Source organism: Nanorana parkeri, unplaced genomic scaffold (genome assembly GCF_000935625.1).
Source record: "Nanorana parkeri isolate BGI_ZX_2015 unplaced genomic scaffold, ASM93562v1 scaffold167, whole genome shotgun sequence".
Taxonomy (NCBI): Eukaryota; Metazoa; Chordata; class Amphibia; order Anura; family Dicroglossidae; genus Nanorana; species Nanorana parkeri.
The window spans coordinates 1879953-1902792 of NW_017306435.1; the positions used below are offsets into that span (position 1 = coordinate 1879953).

General features: G+C 42.7%; 1 protein-coding gene across 1 annotated transcript in view; it reads right to left on the bottom strand.

Annotated features, from left to right (window-relative positions):
- Positions 1-2460: 2460 nt before the first annotated feature.
- The window catches only part of LOC108785561 (cholesterol side-chain cleavage enzyme, mitochondrial), a 33747-nt gene continuing 13367 nt past the window's right edge, over positions 2461-22840 (bottom strand). The window contains exons 3-9 of the mRNA XM_018554645.1: positions 18106-18305; positions 17487-17690; positions 15668-15822; positions 6934-7100; positions 6760-6838; positions 6472-6663; positions 2461-2642 (exon numbers count right to left, since the gene is read on the bottom strand). Coding sequence (XP_018410147.1) covers positions 2505-2642; positions 6472-6663; positions 6760-6838; positions 6934-7100; positions 15668-15822; positions 17487-17690; positions 18106-18305 — 1135 coding nt within the window. The 3' untranslated portion in view covers positions 2461-2504. The remainder of the gene's footprint in view (positions 2643-6471; positions 6664-6759; positions 6839-6933; positions 7101-15667; positions 15823-17486; positions 17691-18105; positions 18306-22840) is intronic.

The following is a 22840-nucleotide window of genomic DNA, read 5'->3' on the forward strand; positions in this document are numbered from 1 at the left end:
GATGTTAAATTCCAGAGGTTTATTTAATTAAACCTGTACTGAGAGAAATATATTTGCTGACACTTTCACAAAAATGCTAGCAGTCTGGATATCTTTGGTTTAAATCATTTTTTTTTTAACTGACCTGTAACACAAATGCATCCAGTGAAGTCAGACCAGATTACTGTGTACTATTTCCAAGTCTTTGTATTGAAGCCAGAATGTCAGTATCACAGAGAGGCATCTAGCATTTTCAGATGGAATAGTCAAGAATGGCAACCCATGTTGCCTTGGCAAAACAAAGGCATAGTTGTGCCTACAGTGTATAGAGCACCTCCACCTCCTTTGTAGCACCCCCTGCAATCCTATTTTCTTTTCTTTTACATAATTTTTTGGTTGCTGTATTTGGTCTGGTGACGTAAAGTCCTTAGGACTGCTGGAACCGGAGGAGGATGTTAAGTGCAATGCAGAAGTGTGCAGAGGATCAGTTCTGCTTTGGATCTTTTTTTTTTTTTTTTTTGAAGCACAACTAATTTTTATGCTCGTTTTTGACTAGGTTCAAAAATAAAGTCATACACATCCCATCCTCCAACCCGCCTTGCACATAGTCAAGTCCACCTTCCAACTCGCTCCCCTGCGCTGCAGCGGTCTAAGGTCATGTGAGTCTTCACGTTCTTTACACTGTGTATAGGACATGAGGATGCTATTCTGCTTTGCTGTATAAACTATTGCTGGGATTTGTAGTCCTCTATAGCTGATTCTATTCTGCGTTGCTGTATAATGTATTGCTGAGATTTGTTCTCTATAGTTGGTGGTATTCTGCATTGCTGTATAATGTATTGCTGAGATTCATAGTCCCTCTACAGCTTGGAGTCAGTGGCAGAACTACCAGGGTTTGCAGCGGTCGCAGCTGTGACCGGGCCCTGGCACTCCACCACTTTTCTAAAATCATTAGCCTGTATTGTTTTAGAAAAACTGTCACATGACACTAAAAGGTATGAGAAATTAGTATCGGCGAGTACTTGGGGAAAAGTATCGTTAGTCGTACTCAGTCTGGAAAAAAACTGATACTGCAATGGTACTGGTGCATCCCTAAAAAAAACTTTACTTTAAACACAGGAAGTGCTCTACTATTTTTCAGGAGGTAAACCTTTACTTAGGGTACTATATAGGCACAAATAATATTTCTAGATGCATTCTTTACCTATATAATAGCTAATTCACTTTTGAGTATAGGGCCACTTTAAGTGTCTCTTTTTGTTGGGGAGGGGTGAAAAAAGGTATTTATCATCCCTAATGCACTAAGACGGTATTCTCCCGGCTGTTAGTTCAGCAATGTACTTTATTTAATAAGAAAAAGAGAAATGTTAAAAATGTTCTAGTAAGAGATGCTATAGATAGGCACGTATCTCCCCACATGAGAATGACATTTGCCCATCATTGACCCAATTATTACAATGCTGGAACCCAGTGGTGTAAGCGTGATGATTTCCTCCTCTTCTACATAGAAAAATGAGGATCAAACCCATCACAATGACACACTCCAACTAGCAATAATGAGCACCTCGGACCACCAGGGTAGTTTTCAGCACTTATTAGGAGATCAAAAAGAGCATGATAATTGCAGTGAGATCCAGCCTGATCCATAGCAATCAGTCAGAACTGTTGTATAAGGCTGCTTAGTGCTCCAAACAGATGATGAGTGGTCTGGACGCTATGGGTCACTGCACATCATTTCTTTTTGGAGTGCCCTATTAAATCAATTTGAATTATGACCTTTGTGCAGGAAGTTGCAGCAAGACTACTATGTAAGCATTTAATGGTAGAATTATTTTATAGGGGAGCAATTTTGTTTAGTACAGTAATTCCATTCTGTTATTCAGTTTATATTTTTATTATTATCAATATTTATTAAACATGTATTATTTAGGTAAATACCTAAATCTAGTCCTAATTGCCGCTGTTCCCCTGTCACTGTCATTTCTGTTAATTAGCTCAATCTTCATTTAAATTTAGAGCTAATTTGAATAAGGACGTGGGATAAGAAATAAGCCATTCATATATGAATATACCATTATTAACCACATACAGTTAATTGAGTACAGTTTTTTCATACTCGCCCTTTAAAGATACACTAAACCAATTATTACTTGTTTTACAAATGATGTGCATACTAGTTTTAATTGTCTATGATTAGTCACATTTTTGCATGAAATGGACATTTAGTTGGCCATGCAAAGATGTTTTACTGCTCAGTTATACTTTCAGACGTGTATGACTTTGGCTGAAGCATAAACAAATTGCTTCCATTACAGTTGAATTAGCGGTGTGATTAGTAGTAGATCTGCACAATTGTTTTCTTTCTTCTATATATTTATCAGTGATTAATCTTATGCAATTAATTTCACAACAGTCACCCAGTACCTAGAAATATTACACAAATGCTCTTTTTCAGCTCCTGTAATGGATACTATATGTATCTGTCTCATAACTGTTATGACTGCCCAGTAATCTTGTATCATGGATCAGCAGGCTGCAGGTATTTTGGAGTTATCCAGAGGACGTAGAGTTAATTGTATTGGTTTGGATGGAAAAAGAATGAGCTTAAATGTTGTTTCCGCCTCAATCATGCGGTTCGTTTCGATCTTAAAATTCTCCAGTATCTGTAAAATAGAAGAAACATTTTCACTCGTAATCAAAGCCGTATTAAAAGAGTCAGTACTGACATTTAGACAAGTACCATTCTGATTGGATGCTATGAGCAATAAGAAATATTCTTGTTAGCACACTTTTTCATCTATACGACCCATGATGCCTTCACACTGCACCCTTCTTCAATGATATGAAGATCCAATCGGAACAAGGTAATAAAAAAAGATAAAACTTTAAACAGGTTTAGTGAACTATTTGAGCAATGACATTCTATTATATGGATTATGTATTTGTTTGTAATTTTCCCCCTTTCTACATTTGGCTGTATAGCATAGGAATTACTCTGATCCAGACTACTCCATGACACATAACGAATACAAAATCCGACAGGGAAAGTGGCACACTCCCTTATAACGGCCACAGCTGCTGTGCAGACCCTGGAAATCAAGTACAGTGATAAGGTGGTTTAAGTTGCTAGCATCTAGCACAAAAATATTAGTTTATGATGGACTTACTGTATATCAGTAGCTAAACAAGAGATAAAGTGTTGGTGTGTAGTATTGAAACCCCTTCTACACTTATTAAAAACCTTAAGTCACAAAAAATATTGTTAAAGGACCATAAAACTACTTAAAGTGACATTAAACCCTCAGATTTTTTAACATAAACCAATACTGTAATGTGTGCCTTACTGTAATCCATGGTAGTTTCCCTTCTCTTTGCTGCTCTTCCTTTTAAATCCTCATGTCTTCTCATGCTGGGGGAGAACTTCCCTTTGCAGCTGAGTGCCTCTTAATGTAGTGCTAGCTCAAGTTGCAAACCTACACACAGACACCATGTATCCATTTCAGAGACAAGGCAGTCTGCTGCAAAACAGAAGTTCTGCCCAGCATGAGAACAGATACAGATTTAAAAGGAAGAGCAGCAAAGAGAAGGGAAACAACCATGGATTACAGTAAGGCACACATTACAGTATTGGTTTATGTTAAAAAATCTGAGGGTTTAATGTCACTTTAAATAAAGTTACATGATCCTGGTAGTTGTCTTCCTTTTTCAATGCAGCCTAGGAGGAGACTCTCTAGTGCTAGAGCTGCAGGCCCTCTAGTTGGTAACGTGATGTAGTCAGATAACACTAATAGTTCCGCCTGCAAAACACTCAATAGGAATGACACATGGTGGTACTATACTGTCATTTAGCCTCTATGGGCAGATAAAGAGACTGAGGTGCTGATTGCACTGGAGGGTTCCAATTCTAATACACAATAGGACCTTTGCTGGCACTAGAAGTGGTGGAATTACTGTTATTTTTATAGCAGTGACAATGCTTTGTAACTGGATACAAATTGAATGGCTAATCTAGGTAGGTTCCCATATTATATAGTTTTGGTAAATCTAAATGAGTACAGAGATTGTACAGTAGATTAATACCTAAGTCAGTCACTGCATATCCCTCTACACCTGTCTTTCTCAACTAGGGTTCCTCCAGAGGCTGCTAGGGGTTTCTTGAGCAAAATCTGGCTCTCGGGTAAGTTATCAATGTTACCATTGATCTTTTAGCAATCTGTAAGGTGGGCACTTTTCCCACTGGCCAATATTGTCAGAGGCATTCTTCCCACTGACCACCATGCTAATGTACCAGGAGCTGTAACCTTCAAGGCTGTGTAAAAAAAAACTGAGGAGGGCTGCAAAATGCTATACAATTTAACCTGTGGAAAACTGTTGGAGAAGTGTGCAAATAGCCCTGAGTTTGCAATCTGCCCTGCCTTCTATTAAGTGATTGCAGCACAGTGTATAGCCCAATGCACAGTAGCTTCTGGGGATTTTCACTGGATTTACATATGACTGTTGCAACACCGTACACATGAATGTTGTTGCAGTTGACCCCATTTACACATTTTCCAGAACAAACTACATGTAAGGTGACAATGTTCTCTGAAGTTCACTAGACTCCTCCCCTTTCCACTAAGATCCACCTCTTCAGTGTGTTGTGGTTGATGTAGAAAGCAGGACCTCTACACAGGGCCAGCCTTAGGCCGTTAGGTGCCCTGTGCGAGAAAGCTTTACAGTGCCCCTCAGTGACCACACCTCTCAATAACCACACCCCTCAGTGGCCACACAAATTTCTCCAATATCCGCACCATTCTAAGCCTCCCATTTTGTTAAGCCCCAAATAAACATATTAAAAACTTTTGTTCAAAGGTATTAAACTTGTAGGCACAATATAAGTATTGTTATTAAATAATACAACAGAAGGCAAACAAGTGGAAAACAATAAATGTCAAACTAAAATAGAGTCTATAAAAATAAAGTGTCAGGTTATCATGTCGACCCTATTTTCAACTAAGTGTATCTAGAAAAGTAAAAATAAAAAAACAGAACACAAAACCTAGACTACATGTTAATGAATTACTATTTGCCCGAATATACGAAAAATTTATTCAGGCACATAAAAATTTGTTTGAGAATGCGAGGCGGCCATGTTGGCCACTGGCGCGTTCTGCGAATGTGTGCCACCATCTCAGGTGACGTCACACACCATCTTGGTATTCTTTATTTTTATTATTTTTTTATTGTTAAGGGGCTTCGGGAAATATCTGGGGTCTAAACAGACCCCTGACTTTTACATTTTAAAGTAGTACTATGTGTCCCCAGTTATTTACAAACACTGGAGGGATCAGACGATCACTACAGTGTTTGCTCTGCACAGAGGATCGGTAGATATCATAGATATCTACCGATCCTCCGCTCGGCCACGCACAGAGCCGCTGTCATCCGGAAACTGACAGGATGACAACGGCTCCGATCTGCACCCTTGCCCCCCACCCCCACGCGCGCTCGGACTTCAGCGGACAGTTTCTCAGCCCATACAGGCAGCGGAGATCCGAGGACAGCGCTGAAGGGGGGGGGGGGGCAAAGGAGGGAGCGCTGTCATGTCGGATGGCCGAGTGGTGAGGAGGAGAGAAGCCGCAGGCTGTAGCCGCCCCGAGGCGCCTGGCGCCCTTGTTGCCATGGCGCCCTGTGCCGGCCCTGCCTCTACACATCAGGAATAGGGACATTGACTGTCATTAAGCCCATAGAGCCAGATAAAGATGTCTGCAATGACTCATGCTTATCCATAAGGCTGCATTCACACTGCAGTTTTTGACGATGCTGCATTTTATTGCCCTTTATTACATCCAAAGGTGTGGTAGTCCGCTGAGAACAAGCAGTAGGGCTCCCACTGGGATTATGCTTTCTCCATGGTTTCAGGGAGGGAATGGAGGGTCACAGGCTGCTATTATTTGGCACTAGTCTAGTACCTCACTGAGACTGAGGTGAGGACTGTATTTTAGACTGTTATTGATTAAGACTATACTGTAGATATATCTATGGCTGCTGGAAAAGGCTGGATTGGCACTTAGATACAGGCTGCTCAGTGCTGCCAATGAGTATGTTTTTTTGTGGTACAGGACTACTCAGTGTGGTCCTACAGGGTTTTGTATGTATATTGCACAACATGGATCCACAATATAGATTTGACTGTATGTTATACGTATACTTTACACTTTTGATTGTGTATAGTATATACTTTGCCATTATCTGTGGTCCCCCTTCAGATAATGGCAAAGATCTGTGGTCCCCCTTCAGATAATGGCCCTACACATAGAAGACAGCATTAGTTGTCACACATCCATCTGTGCCCTAACAGGTACACTTTTTCTAGTTCAAATGAAAGCAATAGAGCTAGCTACTTGCTGGTAAAAAAAAAGTAATACCTACTGCAGCTACAAATCACCCACTTCCTATCTCTATTATATTTGCAACATTCTTGTATTGAACAGAATAGTTCTCTATACATACATGAACCAAAAAAAGGTGCATCTCCATTTCTGCTATCCTCCTTCCAAGACATTGTCGTGGTCCAAAACCAAAACCAAGACTCCGAAAGTGTGTTAATTCACCGCCCAACCAGCGCTCTGGGGAGAACTTCTCAGGGGAAGGAAATATATCCTTATTCCGACCCATGGCATATAGCCCAACCTGTACTAGTGTCTGAAAATGAAAAGCAAAGATTTTAATTAAAAGAGTAGCACATGGAGCTCATTTTTTATAGGCTTTTAGGTTCCAAGCTGCTTTTTTCCTCCTTACCCCCCGTGGTATCATGAAGTTTCTGATAACTGTATCACGCTGTGTGTATCGCTGCAATGAGATGGCCACGGGATGTAGCCTGCAAAAATAAAATATGAAGGGCAGTAGGTTTGTTTCCATATGTGTGGCAAAAACCAAAATAAACTGATCTCATGAGAATGCCCTCGGTCTTACCTGAGTGTTTCTTTTATAGTCGCCCGGACCAGTGGAATTATTTTCAACAAAACAGTAAGATCATTCCCAGCAGCCTGTCTGGCAGCTATAATTTCAGACCTTAGCTTCTCCTGCACACTAGGGGCACGGGCCAGCTCATACATAGCCCACTGCAGAGTTACTGATGTCTGTGATAAGATTAAAGAAAATGGTTGTAAATTATTTACTGACTGTTTTTTTTTATAATAAACTGAATCAATTTACTTCTATTTAGAGCAGTGGTTGTCAACTAGATATACAGAGCCTCAAATGTGGCCCCTGAAATCACCAAAGGGCTACCAATAGTATGCAGTGTAGACAGTAAGAGACGGGATATGTTACATGAGACTGCTAGAGATCATTGCTATAGCGATCATGGCCAGAGAGATCATGACCATTAAGATCTTGGGACCTTGGGCAAAGGAAAGGGTGTCAGGTATGGAAGGTTGGAGCTTCCCCATGAAGGGACCCTCTTCCACAGCTGGGCAGGCAGGGTCTGAGATTATGTCTCCCCTTCTAAACCACACACCCGGTGAAAACCTGTCACATGAGAAGTCAATGTTAGGTGGGTAGAGATGAGCACACATGATACCCTGATACCACATGATACCATGATACCCTAGTGTTAACTTGACACTATCCTGCTATAGTCTGTCATCATGTTATAATGAATACAGCGGTAAGATAGGTAAGCCTATCTTGTGCGATTTGGGTAAGTCCCTCTATTTCTATTTGTACTTTATTTATTCTTTGAAACTAGTCCTGTATGGTGAGGGCATGTTTAGACCTCCAGTGTACCAGTATGCACACCTTAGCTGAGTTGATTATGTGCATGGCTGGAGATTTAAAATAATGTTTCATAGGGATTAAAGTGTAGTGTAAGAGAAACTGGGTGGGCTCAAAATCTACATTGAAACTGGTAACTGCCGAGGTGATGTGGTGTACCTTAAATCAAAATGGTTGCAATATATTGCACTGCCACCAGATGTGCAGCATTGATCCTGTCTTTTAAGCACATCTCTAACATTGATCGCTTATTTTAGGGATATTTTTTGAAGCAGTGGAGGTATTGTATACCACCGAGCACATTCACGTTTATTTAGCCATTCTCCTGAGCATTTACATTTACATTCAGTGCACCCTTGCAGAGCCTAATGTTAACCAATTCCTGTTCCAAAGGCCTGCAGGTTGGGTCTACATTGGGCTCCCAGATGGTGAACATAGTCTGATAAGTGTATGAGATGTGTGAGTAGTGTCCCTGGGACACAAGGTCTCAGGGACACTAAGCATGTGAGAGCCTTAGAAAACAGTGATCTGGTTTGGGGGTCATTTAAAATGTGTCTAATTTAAAAGTATGACTATTGGGGAATCTGTGTGGACTGTGAACATTCTGAGAGGACACACCAGTCATGGAAAAGCCACCGTTGAAATAATTGGCCTGCATTCACCCTAGAGCAGGGCTCAAAATTTCCACTTGCCCCCTCGCAATTGGCGAGTGAAAATTGCGTGGGGGGAGTGGAAATTAATGGGGGGGCACCACCGATAGGACCAGGGGGAAAACTGCCACCGCTTCCGCAGCAGCGATCACCCGTTTAGTACTCCCCCCTTTCTCTTCTCCTCCTCGGTCGCTCTGTAGCTGCAGCAGCCATGGAGGAGAAGACAAGGGAGGGAGAATGCGTTCAGCTGTCTGCCCGTCACACTGGCTCCTACGGCCACCTACAGCTTTCTCCACCCACTTTAGCTGCCATAGGCTGGGAGAAAGACTGCATAGCTACAATTGGCTGGCTGGCAGAAGAGCTCGGGACCTGAAGGGAGGCTTCACCTACATACCGCTGACTTCTGTTCTGTGCGTTACATTACTGACCTCTGTACTGCTGACCTCTGTACTGTGTGTTACATTACTGACCTCTGTACTGTGCGTCATACTGCTGAACTCTGTACTGTACGTCATACTGCTGACCTCTGTACTGTGCATCATACTGCTGGTCTCTGTACTGTGCATTATACCGCTGACCTCTGTGCTGTGCGTTACATTTCTGACCTCTGTACTGCTGACCTGTGTGTCATACCGCTGACCTCTGTACTGTGCGTTACATTACTGACCTCTGTACTGCTGACCTCTGTACTGTGAATTACATTACTGACCTTTGTACTCTGCGTCATACTGCTAAGCTCTGTACTGAACGTCATACTGCTAAGCTCTGTACTGAACGTCATACTGCTGACCTCTGTACTGTGTATCATACTGCTGGCCTCTGTACTGTGCATCATACTGCTGGCCTCTATTCTGTGCGTCATATGGCTGACCTCTGTACTGTGCGTCACACCACTGACCTCTGTACATTTCTGCAGCGCTGGAACCTGAAGGGAGGCTCAACGAGGCTGCTGGAGGCTTAACCTTGTTACATTGAGGCAACATCGCTGCAACCCCCCACCCCACCACCAGAAGAGGAAGAGGGCACCTGAATCAGATCATCTGTGCACTGTAAGTCCGTTTTTTCTGCGTTACACCGCTGACCTCTGCACTGTGCGTCACACCGCTGACCTCTGTACTGTGTGGCAGACAGCTGGCCTCTGTACTGTGCGTTGTTACTAGGGATACACCGATACTGTTTTTTCGGTATCGAGTACGAGTACCGATATGTTTTTTTGGTACTCGCCAATACCGAATACCGATACCGGAAGTCCTATCAAGGAAGCCAGGCGGCGTGTAATGACTCGCCACCTGGCTTCCTAATTAGCCAGGAATCCAGGCAGTGTGTAAATACTCGCCACCCGGCTTCCCGATTAGCAGGGAAGCCGTCTCCATGCTTCTCGTCACTATGTGACTAGAATGCATGGAGCCAGCTTTCGGGCCAATCAGAAAGCCGGGCGGTGCGTCATGACACGGCGCCCGGCTTCCTGACTGGCCAGCTTCCCGACCAATCAGGAAGCCGGGCAGTGAGTCAATACACGCTGCCCAGCTTCCTGATTGGTTGGGAAGCCGGCTGCATGCTCCCTCATCACAAGTGATGAGGGAGCATGGAGTCAGCTTCCCGGCCAATCAGGAAGCTGCGCAGCGTGAAATGACTCGCTGCCCGGCTTCCTGATACCAGAAGCTCAAGTATCGGGCTAGGCATCAGAGCGAGTACAAGAACTTGCCCAAATACTCGGCATCGGCACCAATACCTATACTAATATCGGTATCGGTGCATCCCTAGTTTTTACTGATCTATGTACTCTGCGTCACACCGCTGGCCTTCTGTATTCGGCATTACACCACTGACCTCTGTACTGTGCGTTGTTACTGATCTCTGACTGTGCGTCACACCACTGGGCTTGCTACTCTGCGTCACATTACTGGCCTCTGTATTTGGCATTACACTACTGACCTCTGTACTGTCCGTTGTTACTGATCTCTGTACTCTGCGTCACACTGCTGACCTGGCGGAGTTAGGGCAGGGTAGGGGTTAGGTGGGGCAATTGGTGGCGAGTAACTTTTAAGGCCTGGCTAGTAGGTCAGGACTGGAAATTTTAAGCCCTGCCCTAGAGTGTGGCCAACATTTCTTCAAGACGTTCCCTAGCCAAACTGAGAGGAAACGCAGAGTTCCTGGTTAAGGTGGACCAGGGGTAGAGGAGATGAAGATCTCCTTGCAGGCAGCTCTAAAGCTCTGCAAGGTGGCTCCTATCAGTGGTTTTTGTTTTATAAAATGCATTTTTAAGTGAGGTACATGAACAACAGTGTCATTTAGTTTCATGGATTTCAGAAACCTACAATCCCCACATTGCTATGTTGCCATGTGCTGGGTGAATCAACTCATTCGAACTTATTTCCTTGAACAACAAAAGCGATGTGGGATAGATTGGCATGAAATTACATTTTCATTTTTGTACACATCTCAGACTATGCTTTCCTATTATGCAGCTTGGCCTATTGAAAAGCAGCACGAGCACTAATAATACAGAAAAAAAAACATATTTCTGGGCTCTCTGTGCTCTAGCCTGCTTCCATAGTAACTAAGGAATGACATAATGGGTAAATGGCGCTATACTGAAAGAAACATGTTTTTGTTTTCAATTTCAATTTCAAAGGAAAGTCTAGTTGAGTTATGTCTGATTGTGATTTTCCTATGTACATTTTCAGTCCTTTTAGTGTGAATAATATAATACTAAGTGGTACAATAACCCCCTTCATCCAATCAGAATTCATGTTTCAAGCAGTCACAACAGCAGTAGTGTTGATTAGTTGTTATGGGCGCAGTGATTTGACTAGTACTCATTAAATAATCTTGACGGTTGAAGAACTAAAAAAAATTGATATGTAATCCACATGGTTTGATTGCCTAATCATTTTGCATAGGTTTATTTAAATTGCAGACTAATTGCTAACATTGCAGTTAGGACATCAACAACCAGAGCTTTATATGCCATAAAGGCAACCATTGGCCTGTGCCTATGGCAGCAGGGTTAGAAGAGGCATCATCAAACCTCAAAGCATACACATTTTTATAGCTTTTTCCTTATTTTATTTCCCTCCACCTTCCACCTTTGGACATTAGTGGCTTTATTCAGCACAAGAACTGTAGGTACAAGGGGAGTTAAGGGATATTGAGATGAGTCAGAAGACTCTTTATAGTTCGGGAAATATGAACCCTTCTCTCTTTTCTTTCTCTTGTTTGATGCTCTGCACAGTTAAGTAGAAGCTGTGTGTCAGTGGCGTAACAAACACCATAGCGACCCAGGAGGCCGCTATGGGGCCTGGGGCACAGGGGGGCCCGGCCAGGACATCCCCCTGATGCCGTGTGGGCGCCTGGGTCGCTATGGTATCTCAGGCTGCTGGCTGTCACGGGTGGCTGTGAGGAGGAACGCGCCGCTACTAACATGTGCAGCGGCGTGTTCCTCCTCACAGCCGCTGCTGAGTTGGTGACAACCAGCAGCTTCGGAGGAGGTGGCTGGGCCCGTCGTCAGCAGCGATGGAGGAGGCGGGGCCCAGCGATCGAAGAGGTGGGGCTTAGTGATGGAGAGGCAGGCCCAGCGATCGAGGAGGTGGGGACCAGTGACGGTGTAGCAAGCGATCGTGTAGGAGAAGGAGGATAGAGGATCGGAGCAGACAGGTAAGAGGGCTTGACCGCCCACCTGAGACCCTCTAGAGCCCAGCATAGACAGTCTATGGTGGGCTCTGCAGGGTCACCCTCAGGTGGGCTGTTTGGGTTATCAGGTGGGCTTAATTAGAAATCACAGGGCCCCATACAAAATTTTGCTATGGGGCCGTGTGATTTCTAGTTACGCCCCTGCTGTGCGTACTAAGTTCACAACATGCCGCCTGCAACAAAGCATCATAGAAGAAATTTTTTCTCAAATGTATTTATGTATTACAGATATTTATATAGCGCCGACAATTTACGCAGCGCTTTACATACAGAACAGTCCCTGCCCTTAAGGAGCTTACAATCTAAGGTCCCTATTGCACACGCATACATAATCATAACACAATGGGCAGAGCTCGTGTATAGGGGTATCAGTACTGTATTATGCCTATATCTTCATGTCCAAACACAGCCATGTCAATAGTTTTTCCATTATTTGCATCTGAAGACCTGCCTTATTATTATAGCTGCTCACTAGCTGAAGAGTATTTAAAGTAAGTCAGCCCACAAAGCTTGTATCAGTTCCGCAATTCTGCAATAAATGATGGCAAAGAAAAGCCAGACTGCTGCTTTTCAGTGGCGGAACTACCGCCGGTGAAGGCGGTGCGGGCGCCCGGGGCCTCAGGCTCTCGGGGATGCTGTGTTTGTGGTTTTTTTGGGGGGGGGGGGGCCCAAAAAAAATCTTGCACCAGGGCCCTTTGTTCCTTAGCTCCGCCACTGCTGCTTTTATTATCCAATTTGCATTGAGTAGATAAAAGTTAATAAGCAGCATATTTGATTTGATATTTTATTTATATCTGCACGTTAATGCTTTAATCTGCACCAGTCATATCACAGCTTATGGCTGTTTGTTGCTAAGAATTGCCGCTTATATGGTGATTGGAGTTTGTTCACAAAAGGAGAAACATTGCTCACTTTGCTTAGTGAATATGAAAAAGCTGTAATCACACAATCTTCCAGTCATGTGCAAGAAAAAAATACACACTTTAGGGTTTCAAAGTGAACATTTACTTTGCCATGTGAACATTCTAAGCTCCTTTTGGTAAACCAACAATAATAATAAGAGCATTCATGAAAGATTAGACATTCCGCAGTTTAGCTATAAATACTTCCTCTTTGACATCTCTTACAAAGAGTGATTCAGCCAGCAATTATGCGCACAATATGGTTGCAAAGAGTAGAGAACATTCACTTCGCTCTATTCATTTTGAATACCCAATAATGTATAGAAGACCTAGGCCCCCTTCACGTAGGAGCCTGTCCATTCTGATCAACAGAGGATACGTGCATGGATCCCTTGCTGATTGGAGCAGTACACCGTTCACCGTTGTGACATCCGTTTCTGGCCGGTTTTTTCTTCCATTGTAAAATTGGACTTACTGGACCCATGTTGGTCTATGTCTAAGAAGACATGCGTCCGTCTACATCAGACTACCCCTGATCCTTCATGATCAGGTCCGCCAAAATGAAACTCAGGGGTGATCAGATGTAAACAGACGCAAGTCCTTTTAGATCCAGCTGCCCATAGACAGACATAAAGCTTTCAATGAGATCTAACTGAAAATCTGGCAGCTGGACCTGATCGGACCACGCGTCTGGATGGAATGGGGCCATACAAAACAGGATTTTGCCTTTCACGTGATTGGATGACTGAAGTAAACACAGCTTAAATTAGCTAGGTGAGTTGTCTTTACACCTTAATTAACCCTATTCCCAGCTATGCATGTATCCCCAATGTATTTTCTATTGAAATGAAAAAGCATCAAAACACTTGTTGATGCAGGTTAATGTGCACTGTCATGCATTTTGTATGCATGTTGATATGCACTTTGTATTTAATCATCATGTCTAGTGATACATCCAGGTGCATCTTTACACATGTGTTGACATGTATTTTGATGTGTTTTCATTGATTTCAATAGAAAATGTACCCAGCAAAAAGGCAAAGGTGTTAGTCCTTGCTGGCTGGATTTTACCTTTGCATGGTAACGCGCCTTTTGAATGTCGGTGTGTTTGTTCCATTTGTTTGGAATGGTAAAATGGAAGGCATTGTTTAGAATTCACCTCCACAACCTACCTGTGTTGCAGCGCAAGTAGACACATGGCAAAAAAGGTCCATGCTATGTGGTGTGTGCATCGGAACAATAGGTTCGAGAAAATCTCTTTGTCCATTCTGGTGCACTGGCAAGTAAATGGACTTTCTGAACAAAATGCAAGGTATAGTATGAAAAAACACATGTGCGTTAACAAAACGTACACGCATCGGTACTATTGACTTAGCATTGCTCCACAATGCACCTGCACTGCATTGCAGTGGACCACTAGTCGCAATGAGTATTGCAGTAAGACCTATTTTTTGAGCATTGAACTGCGTCGCAACTTGGCTATTTGAATAGGCTGGCGGACACAAGGCACAAAAAATGAGCTGTGAAAAACCTATTTTAAAAGATATACATTCTAATAAAGGATATTCTAATATAGAAAACAACAGGGAGACATCTTAAAGGCCAACCCCAGGCAGGTATAAAAAAAAAACACACCATTGAATATTATGTTAGGCTACCTTCACACCTTACTGCAAAATGCTCATGTTGTTGCACATTTATTCTGTGTATCACACTAAGGCAAGGTATCTGTGAAACGCAACACATGGTAACGCACTACCATGTATTGTAGTGAGCTGCATTGCAAGAAAGGGACACGTTTGGTTACAGATACACTGATGTGTATTGACCGCCTATTTAAAATAAAAACAATTCACATTAAAGTGTGGCATAAGGCATCCCTGAATTTGAATTAATATTGGCTTCTCTCACCTTCCCAACAACAGTACTCAGACTGGAAGAGGCAGGGGCAGAGCTAGGACCTATTTAGGCTCTGTCGCCTGCACATTTGTTGACAAGATTAGAGAGAAGAGTGAGCGGAGTTAGTGATTTATCAGTGTTGCGGCTCCTTCATTGTCCAATCAGAAGGCTGCAGACAAGGAGGTGACACCACGGTGGCTGTGTTGTGTGTCATAGGTGCATGAATCACAAAAGTGACTGTAAAGACAGATAAATTACCTTATTTCTCGCTACTGCAGGCTTCCTCCTCTTTTGACCGGTCCCCCGAAGCCTCTTCCCTTTGCTACCCGACTGGTCTCAGCTCTCCGACGTCGTCCCATACAATGCATGACCAACAGTCCTCCATTGTATGGGAGAATGCTAAGAGCCCGCTCACATCCGTAGTGTCGGACAGCAGAGGAGAGCGCCACCTGCCAGGGGGGCTAGGAAGGAATAAGTTAAGTATATAATTTCATTCATCATTCCCTAGGCAAATCAAGCCTAGAGCGCAATACATCTACACTGCTATGATAGATAACCAAATGTTTTCTACTATTCAGAGGGGGATCTGTGACTAGACAATCCTGAGCTCTGGTTTCAGTCCTTTCTTACTGGAAACTTCACAGTTGAGTTTCCTAATCAGCCACATGGGCTGCTATGGCTACTGTTACACCACTGGATACATGTCAGAAACACTACACATTCATGATTCACAATGCAAATTTTGAATGAACTCTTTTTTTTCAGAACAAGCATTCTGCCACTTACCGTATCCACACCTCCAGCCATCAGCTCTGTAATGCTGGCCTTAATGTCCTCCAAGGGTAGCTGATTCTGGAGGAGCAGACTGGAAAGGACTCCAGAGTAATTATTATCTGGCTTCTGCTTTAGTGAACTGTATATTCCCTGTATACAGATATCAGCTGTAGAAAGATATATACAAACATATTTACAGACTTTTTCACTACTATCCAAAAAGTTTTCTACTGGTTTCATCAGTTATTTTATACAGCATTAGGTTTCATACACACTGCTTTGAATACAGTGGAGCATCCAACATAGTCAATGGAATTCATAAAGACTGCCACAGACACTTTTAGCACCTCTGTCGCGAATTGTCGCAATCATCTCCATTTTACACCATGCAACACAGTCAGGCATGTGCTGCCCAGGGAGGTCAATTACAATGCCAGGAAGAGTTGTAGTTTGTGGTCCAAAATGCGGTCAGACTCAGGATTTTTACAAACGCATAGGCATTGACTGGCTGCCTTTGTATGAGCAGCCAATGAATATCTTTGCTTCACAGTCTCCACCCTTGGACAAGACCAAGGGCTTAGACTCAAAAGTATCAGAGAAAAAGCAGCCTACCAAGTTCCTGAGAACCTGAAAACAGGTAAGTGTTCTAGGCGGGAGTGGTGATAGATGTTGCTGGTGGAAGTACAGTAGTCTGTAGCCTTTTGGTCCATTTTTAAGTCACAACTATTTTACCTTCCCTGAATTACCTTTTCCCTCCTCCATATGTGGAGATATCAGGAAATCTATACTCTTGAGATAACCCTGTTAAAGGTGAACTATGAGGTGAGTGCTTTTCACTCACCTCATAGTTCTAGCCGACCTGTGACAATGAGACTGTCACAGGTCGGCTCAGTAGATCGGGATGTGAGCGAACACATACCGGCGTTCGCTCACTTCTCGATCCTGTCACGGCAGAGAGCCGTGACAGGGGAGGAACTGGATTCCCCCCTCCCCGCTCTGATCCTCCAGCGCTGACTGGTGGAACAGACGGGGAGGGGGCGAGTACAGCTGGCTCTGCCTCTAGATAGGCAGAGCCAGCTGTCACTCATGCAGCTGGGCGGATCCAGACATAATTGTCGGGATCCGTTTCAGCTGCGGCGTCTCAGTATACCGCGAGCTGTAGCACACGGTATACTGAGCTTTGGGTAACGGGAGGACGCTAGTTTGTGTCCTCCCATTACCCTTCGGAGAACTATGGGGAAAAGCCCTAACCCCATAGTTCTCCTTTAAAATTAATATGCATCCTGCAAAAATGGCTTATAGTAACTAAACACAGAAGATAGATAACAGGCGATACATGCTATAGTGGGCCTATACAATAATAACCCCACCAGTACCTTAATCTTGACTTTCCTTGCCCTTAGCATACTAATAAAAGGTAAAAGAAGTTCTTAAATAGTTATCTTTGTTCATGAAAGGTCCATATACAGACATCCCAACCTGCAAAACCTTATTTCAGGGAGGTTCCCGTCTCATTTCAGGGAGGTGCCCTTTACTTCCTCCAGGAGGCAAGCCTCACTCTGAAGCTTTACCCAGTGATATCTTATCGGAAAGGTTTACTCAGAGTAAACCTTTCAGGGAGAAAATGCCTCTCTCGCGGACGTCAGGGAGCCGCTATCTAATAGAGGGAGACTCCCTGAACATCAGGGAGACTTGAGATCCCTGCATATATGTAGTTACTATATGCCTTCTCTTTGTCCTCCACAAAGCAAAGGTGTTAACTGACCATAGCCTCCTAAGATGAAGGGGTGGCAGTGTAACATCTAAACACGCAAACAGTGAAAACACTTACCATGGTTGAAGATAGCATCCCATGCCTTAACATGGTCCTTCCATGTAGATAGATTCAAGAGTCTGAAAATACGGGGAGGGAGGTACAACATAGGTCTGGTTGTCTCAAACATTAATGTTATTGAATCTATAAACTCCTGAGATTCAGGGTTTATGTAATCCTGCAGGAGACCAAGCCGCTGCCCATATAAGACATAGCAAACAGCTGTAAGAATATTATATATATAGGTTAGAACACAAATTACAGTCATGAAACAATAGTACATTATATAATATTAGGTGATGCAAGCGCACAATTGCAAATTATACTTCTAAATTCTGCATTGCCCTGGAGAATGACAAGTACACGATAGGACCATTATGTCTGTTCTGTTTCCTGAAATGAACTCTAGATAACTGCAAATTGATAACAGCATTTGGTGCCAGCACAGAAGCCACTCATTCATTTTGTTCAATGCTCACCAAACACATCTTTGCAGTGCAGTCAGCAGGGATGCTCAAAGCAGGATCTATACTATATACCAGCCATACTGCACATTTATCATAACTAAATGCAGGTGGTGACCTTTTTTGGCCAGGCAGTGTATTTTAACCCAGAATCTTTGTTTTTGTTTACTTACATTCCAGTGCAAATCGAAAGAGCTCATTGGTCAAATCAGCTGTCCATTTTCCCCGACCACTCCTCTCTACCTGAGAGTAAACCCTGCGAACAAAGTCTTGTCCAACATTGTCCAGAAGAGGCAAGAAGCGATTCATTCCCGCCACTGACAAGACTTCTCGATTTAGTATGAGCCTCTGACAGCGCCAGTCCTCTCCACTCCTAAAAGGCCATGAGAAGAAGGTTAAAGGCATTTGTCATTATAGAATGCTAATGCTGTTCACACAGTGCTGTGGTATAGCATGAAGGTGTTTAAAGCACAGCTGAAGCTTTACCTTTTACTTGTTATGTAGTTAGACTGTATCATACCACAAAAAGCATATGGCACTAATTTCTCATTTTGTGTGTTTGTGTTTAACACTGTACTAAGATGTCCTGGCAGCACACTGGAGAGCCGGATTGCTGCTCTCACATAGCAGCGGTCCAGGTTTCCAATGCCTTCTACTCCAGTAAACAAGACTCATACTCCAACGCATTATTGATTGCAGCAGGGGCATATCAGACTGCTGAAAACTGTGTGAGCTCTGGACCGCTGACCTGTGTGAGCTCTCCAGCATGCTGCCAGACAACAAAACAGCTTGGGACAGTGTCAAGCATGAACAAATAGTTTTTAAAAAAATTGCATGACAAGACTTTAACTAGGCTTTAAGCACCACCCTTCCCAGATTAGAGTAATTCTTAATGGTGCTGGCAGCCAACCTGCATACACCATGGAAGAAGCATGATGCTGTGTGAAAATATCAAGGCTCCCCTGAGGAAGCCAGAAGGTACCCCAGGTGGTTGAGAAAGGCTGCTCTAGTCTATATGAAGTCTGCCTGCCCAATGACGGTTACCATTTGGTGCTGCAAAGGTTATGTGATCAGCTTCACTATGCCTCAGAATGAGCACAGGAACTAGAGGCATCTCAGATTTCCTCCCTTGCCATGAGGATAACCTCCATGCTGCAGCAGCATGCACATGCAGTTATGGAGGTTTATTCATTTAAAGGGTATCTGTGGTCAAATATAAAATAAGTATGTATTTCCATGTTGGATTTCCAAGTTTTCTCCCTTTCCTAATAATTATATCGATCTAGAAGTTTGTGCTGTCACAGCTACTGTATGGGAATATAGTACAATGCATACTCATGGTTAATATCGTAATGATTGTGAATTGAGTGTTCATATGGTTAATATTCCATATGCTATTGTGTATTATGTGTAATATAGTTGGTTCACATACTGCCATCTTGTGGTCATTGTATTTAATACACCTCCTTTTTCTGTATTTCCTCCATTTTTATAATGTATTTCCTCCTCCTTCTCCATATGAGTCTCATTCGGCCATATTGCCGGCCACATGTTCACATGCTCACTTGGAGTAGGAAGGCATTATCATCTTTTGACCTGCAAATACCGTCTGCTCCATCCTGTTGTTTGTCAGTAACCTATATATACCAATAAAGATCTTCATGGATGAAAAGGTATTTGGTGAGTTCAGCTATCTGATAAAGATTGTCCGTGGTGATTGTATCTGTTTATACAGGCCAGGCATAGTCTCAACAGGCATAGAGGTCTCTATGCCTGGCTGCTATATTGCCCTCTAAAATGTATGACGGTTTGCAAGAACCACCCGCACTCCTTACGGTCTGCAACCTTCCAATGGTGGTGGTGCTCTGGTGATAACACGGATGGCGCCGTGCAAAGCTCAGAATAGTCTCAACAGGTCACTGACACACACAATATTTTAGCTGGCTAGAGTATATACTGCTAATACAGTGCAGACAATACATTTACAATTATACTAACATGAATGTATTAAATGATCTGTATGTAGCCCTGTACTATGGATCATTTAACCCATTCATGTTAGCAGAGGATCATTGTAAATGTATTGTTGCAGGCACTCTATATGTACATGTACTATATACTACATATAGAGTGCACTGAACAATAGATTTACAATTATCCTCTGCTAATATGAATGGGTTAAATGATCCGTAGTACATGATATGTAGCCCTGCACCCCCTTTTCCACTTACAGAGCTAGGTTATTTTTCTTTTAAATAAATATTAATGTAATTTTATTGGTATCTATCTACCAGTAGCTGCCTCATTTCCCACCCTCGGCTTATATTCGGGTCAATACTTTTTCCCAGTTTTTTTATACTCGGGACGGCTTATACTCGGGACGGCTTATACTCGAGTATATACGGTATTCTAAAATGTATGAGTCACCAACCCTGAAATAATATGCAAATCAGACAACACAGATAGACCCCAAAAGACCCTATCTGTAACACTTGTTCTTGGTCATTGAAGCAAGAGGATTATCATGGCACTCAGACAACTAACGCTTTCAGAAGGAGAGCTTTGCAATGGCAGCCTACATAGTTCCCTCGTGACAGGTTTCCCATTAAATGTGCATATAGCCAAAATGTTACCTTTTAATTTTAGATTAAGTAGAGAAAGGTCAATAACCCCTGTCAGTTTATTATTTTTAATATTTACATACTGTAGGGGAGATTTTCATGTAATTCCTGTCCAAGAGATGCAAAGGGAAGTGAGAGGAGATCTCTACAAAGTTAGGGGAATGCCCTTCTTAGCTCATACATTTGTCACTTGAGCAGGTTCCTCGTTGGAAGATTTCCCCTCACCTCCACTTCTGGTGACAACTGTATTTTCCAACATTTTCTGTCTTGGTGACAATGGTTACCAGGACAAACAGAAAGGGTGACTCTACCTAGCGAGGACACAAACAGCAATTAAAACTTGCTACACCTTCCCCCTCTATTCAAAATTAAGAAAGTTTTGGCCATACATCAACTTTAAATGCTGACTGGGCATTTATCAAGCAACAGTTTAAGTATGAAGAAAATCATAGGAATATATCAAATATATACATTCATATTATTTTCTGAGATCATCAAAACCACATTTAGACTGTCTCTAATTTAGAAAACTGAACCCAATATCCCAGTAGTGCTAATTCCGCTAATTGAAATGAAATGACGAGGAGGGTCAATTATTATCAGCTACTCTTGCTTGATGAGAAATAAGCAGTTATGGAATGAAGGGAAAGAGCACCACTTAGTGGTGATTCCTGGAGCTGCACCTTTGTGATTACATGAATGCAGACCGATATCTAACTGCTTTGTACATGGAAAGTGAAACACACATTTAGCAGACAACCACATCACTAATTTGAATCCCCATAATAAACAACGCAGCACAAGTTTCCACTATAATCTCTTTACTCTAAACATATACAAACATTATGCAGTGCTAGAATATGTGAATCTTTCTCTTAAAATGACCAATACAAAACCAAGGGGAGTCACCATAACTCAGTTTAAATTGCTCCAACCAATTTTTACGGCAGCTTCACGCGTGATTGCGAGATCCTGGAAGACCCCTACCCTCTCCCTTAGCTTGTTTTTTTACAATTATGTCTCATACTATGTTCAACTAGATGGTTATGCAAAATGACACTATGTCTAAATTTATTGCGATCTGTAATCTGGTCTCCTTGGCTAGATGTTTTTTTTTTTAAACAAACTTCTCCAAAGGTTCCTTGACCCTTTGACCCGGATAGTCTGTGACGGGCCAGGGGGTGGGATGGACGGGTAATGATGTGAGTGCAATTGTCTCCTCTGCCCTACCCTTAAGAGACTTGCTTGTGTTTTGTCCTTTGTGTGTAGTTTCCTTCCCTATGTCCTGGAGGTACAAGTATTTTTTTGCCTGGAGGTACAAGTCTTCTTTCCTGAAGTCTATTTAATCTCATTCATGACCAACATAAATAGCAACATAAATCTGGCGCAAATATATCCCATGTGCGAGTTCAAACACTCGCAATTGCTATGATAAATTCCACCCATTGCATGAAAAAAAAGTAATCAGTACAGATTATTTAAAGTCAATAGCATCTATAACACCTCAGTGTGAAGACCTTGTGCAGTGCTCAAACCCACAGGGCACTTGTAAATTATCAATATTGAATTGTGAAATAAATGTCCAACTAGTCCATCTACAATGTGGTCTTCCATTTTTCCAGTGGTGCAGCAATATCCAAATCACATTAAAGGGCTCATTTATATAGGTTTCATCCAGCGTCTAGCTGGATAAAACCTTGCACGGCATTACAGTCGCTGGATGGTGCGGAGGAGCATAGAAAATTCCTATGCTCCTCTAGCTCCTTTTAGCTGCTGTAATGTCATGGAAACGAGTTTGCCCAGAAGATTTACACATCGGCCCCATTGTGTCCACCTCTATGTGAATTATTCCACCTTCTGCAATTGCCATAGGTTTATATGGAATGTAAAACCCAACTGATACAAAGAAAAGCGAATCAACGTGGGCCCCAACAAGGGTGGTTTGCCCCTCCTGCCCCCCTCCTCATTGGAATTCGGATTCCAATGACAAAAGCTCATACATACACTGACTTTATATATGAAAGACTGGCATAGGGCACTTTTTCATGCCTTTTAGCTCATTGCATATATGTTTTTATTGCTAAGTAAGCTGGTCACATTTTATTTTTCATTATTTTTTTCTCTCATGTTATCTCTCTTCTTGAAAAATAGTGCTTGCAGCATTTTTGCAGACCGCACTGGACCTGGAACGCAGGCACTGATGTGCCTGCGTTCCGGGTGCGGTGATCGCACTGCGGGTGAGGGGCGTGGCTGCGGTGCCATTGACTTCAATGCACCACCATGCTCC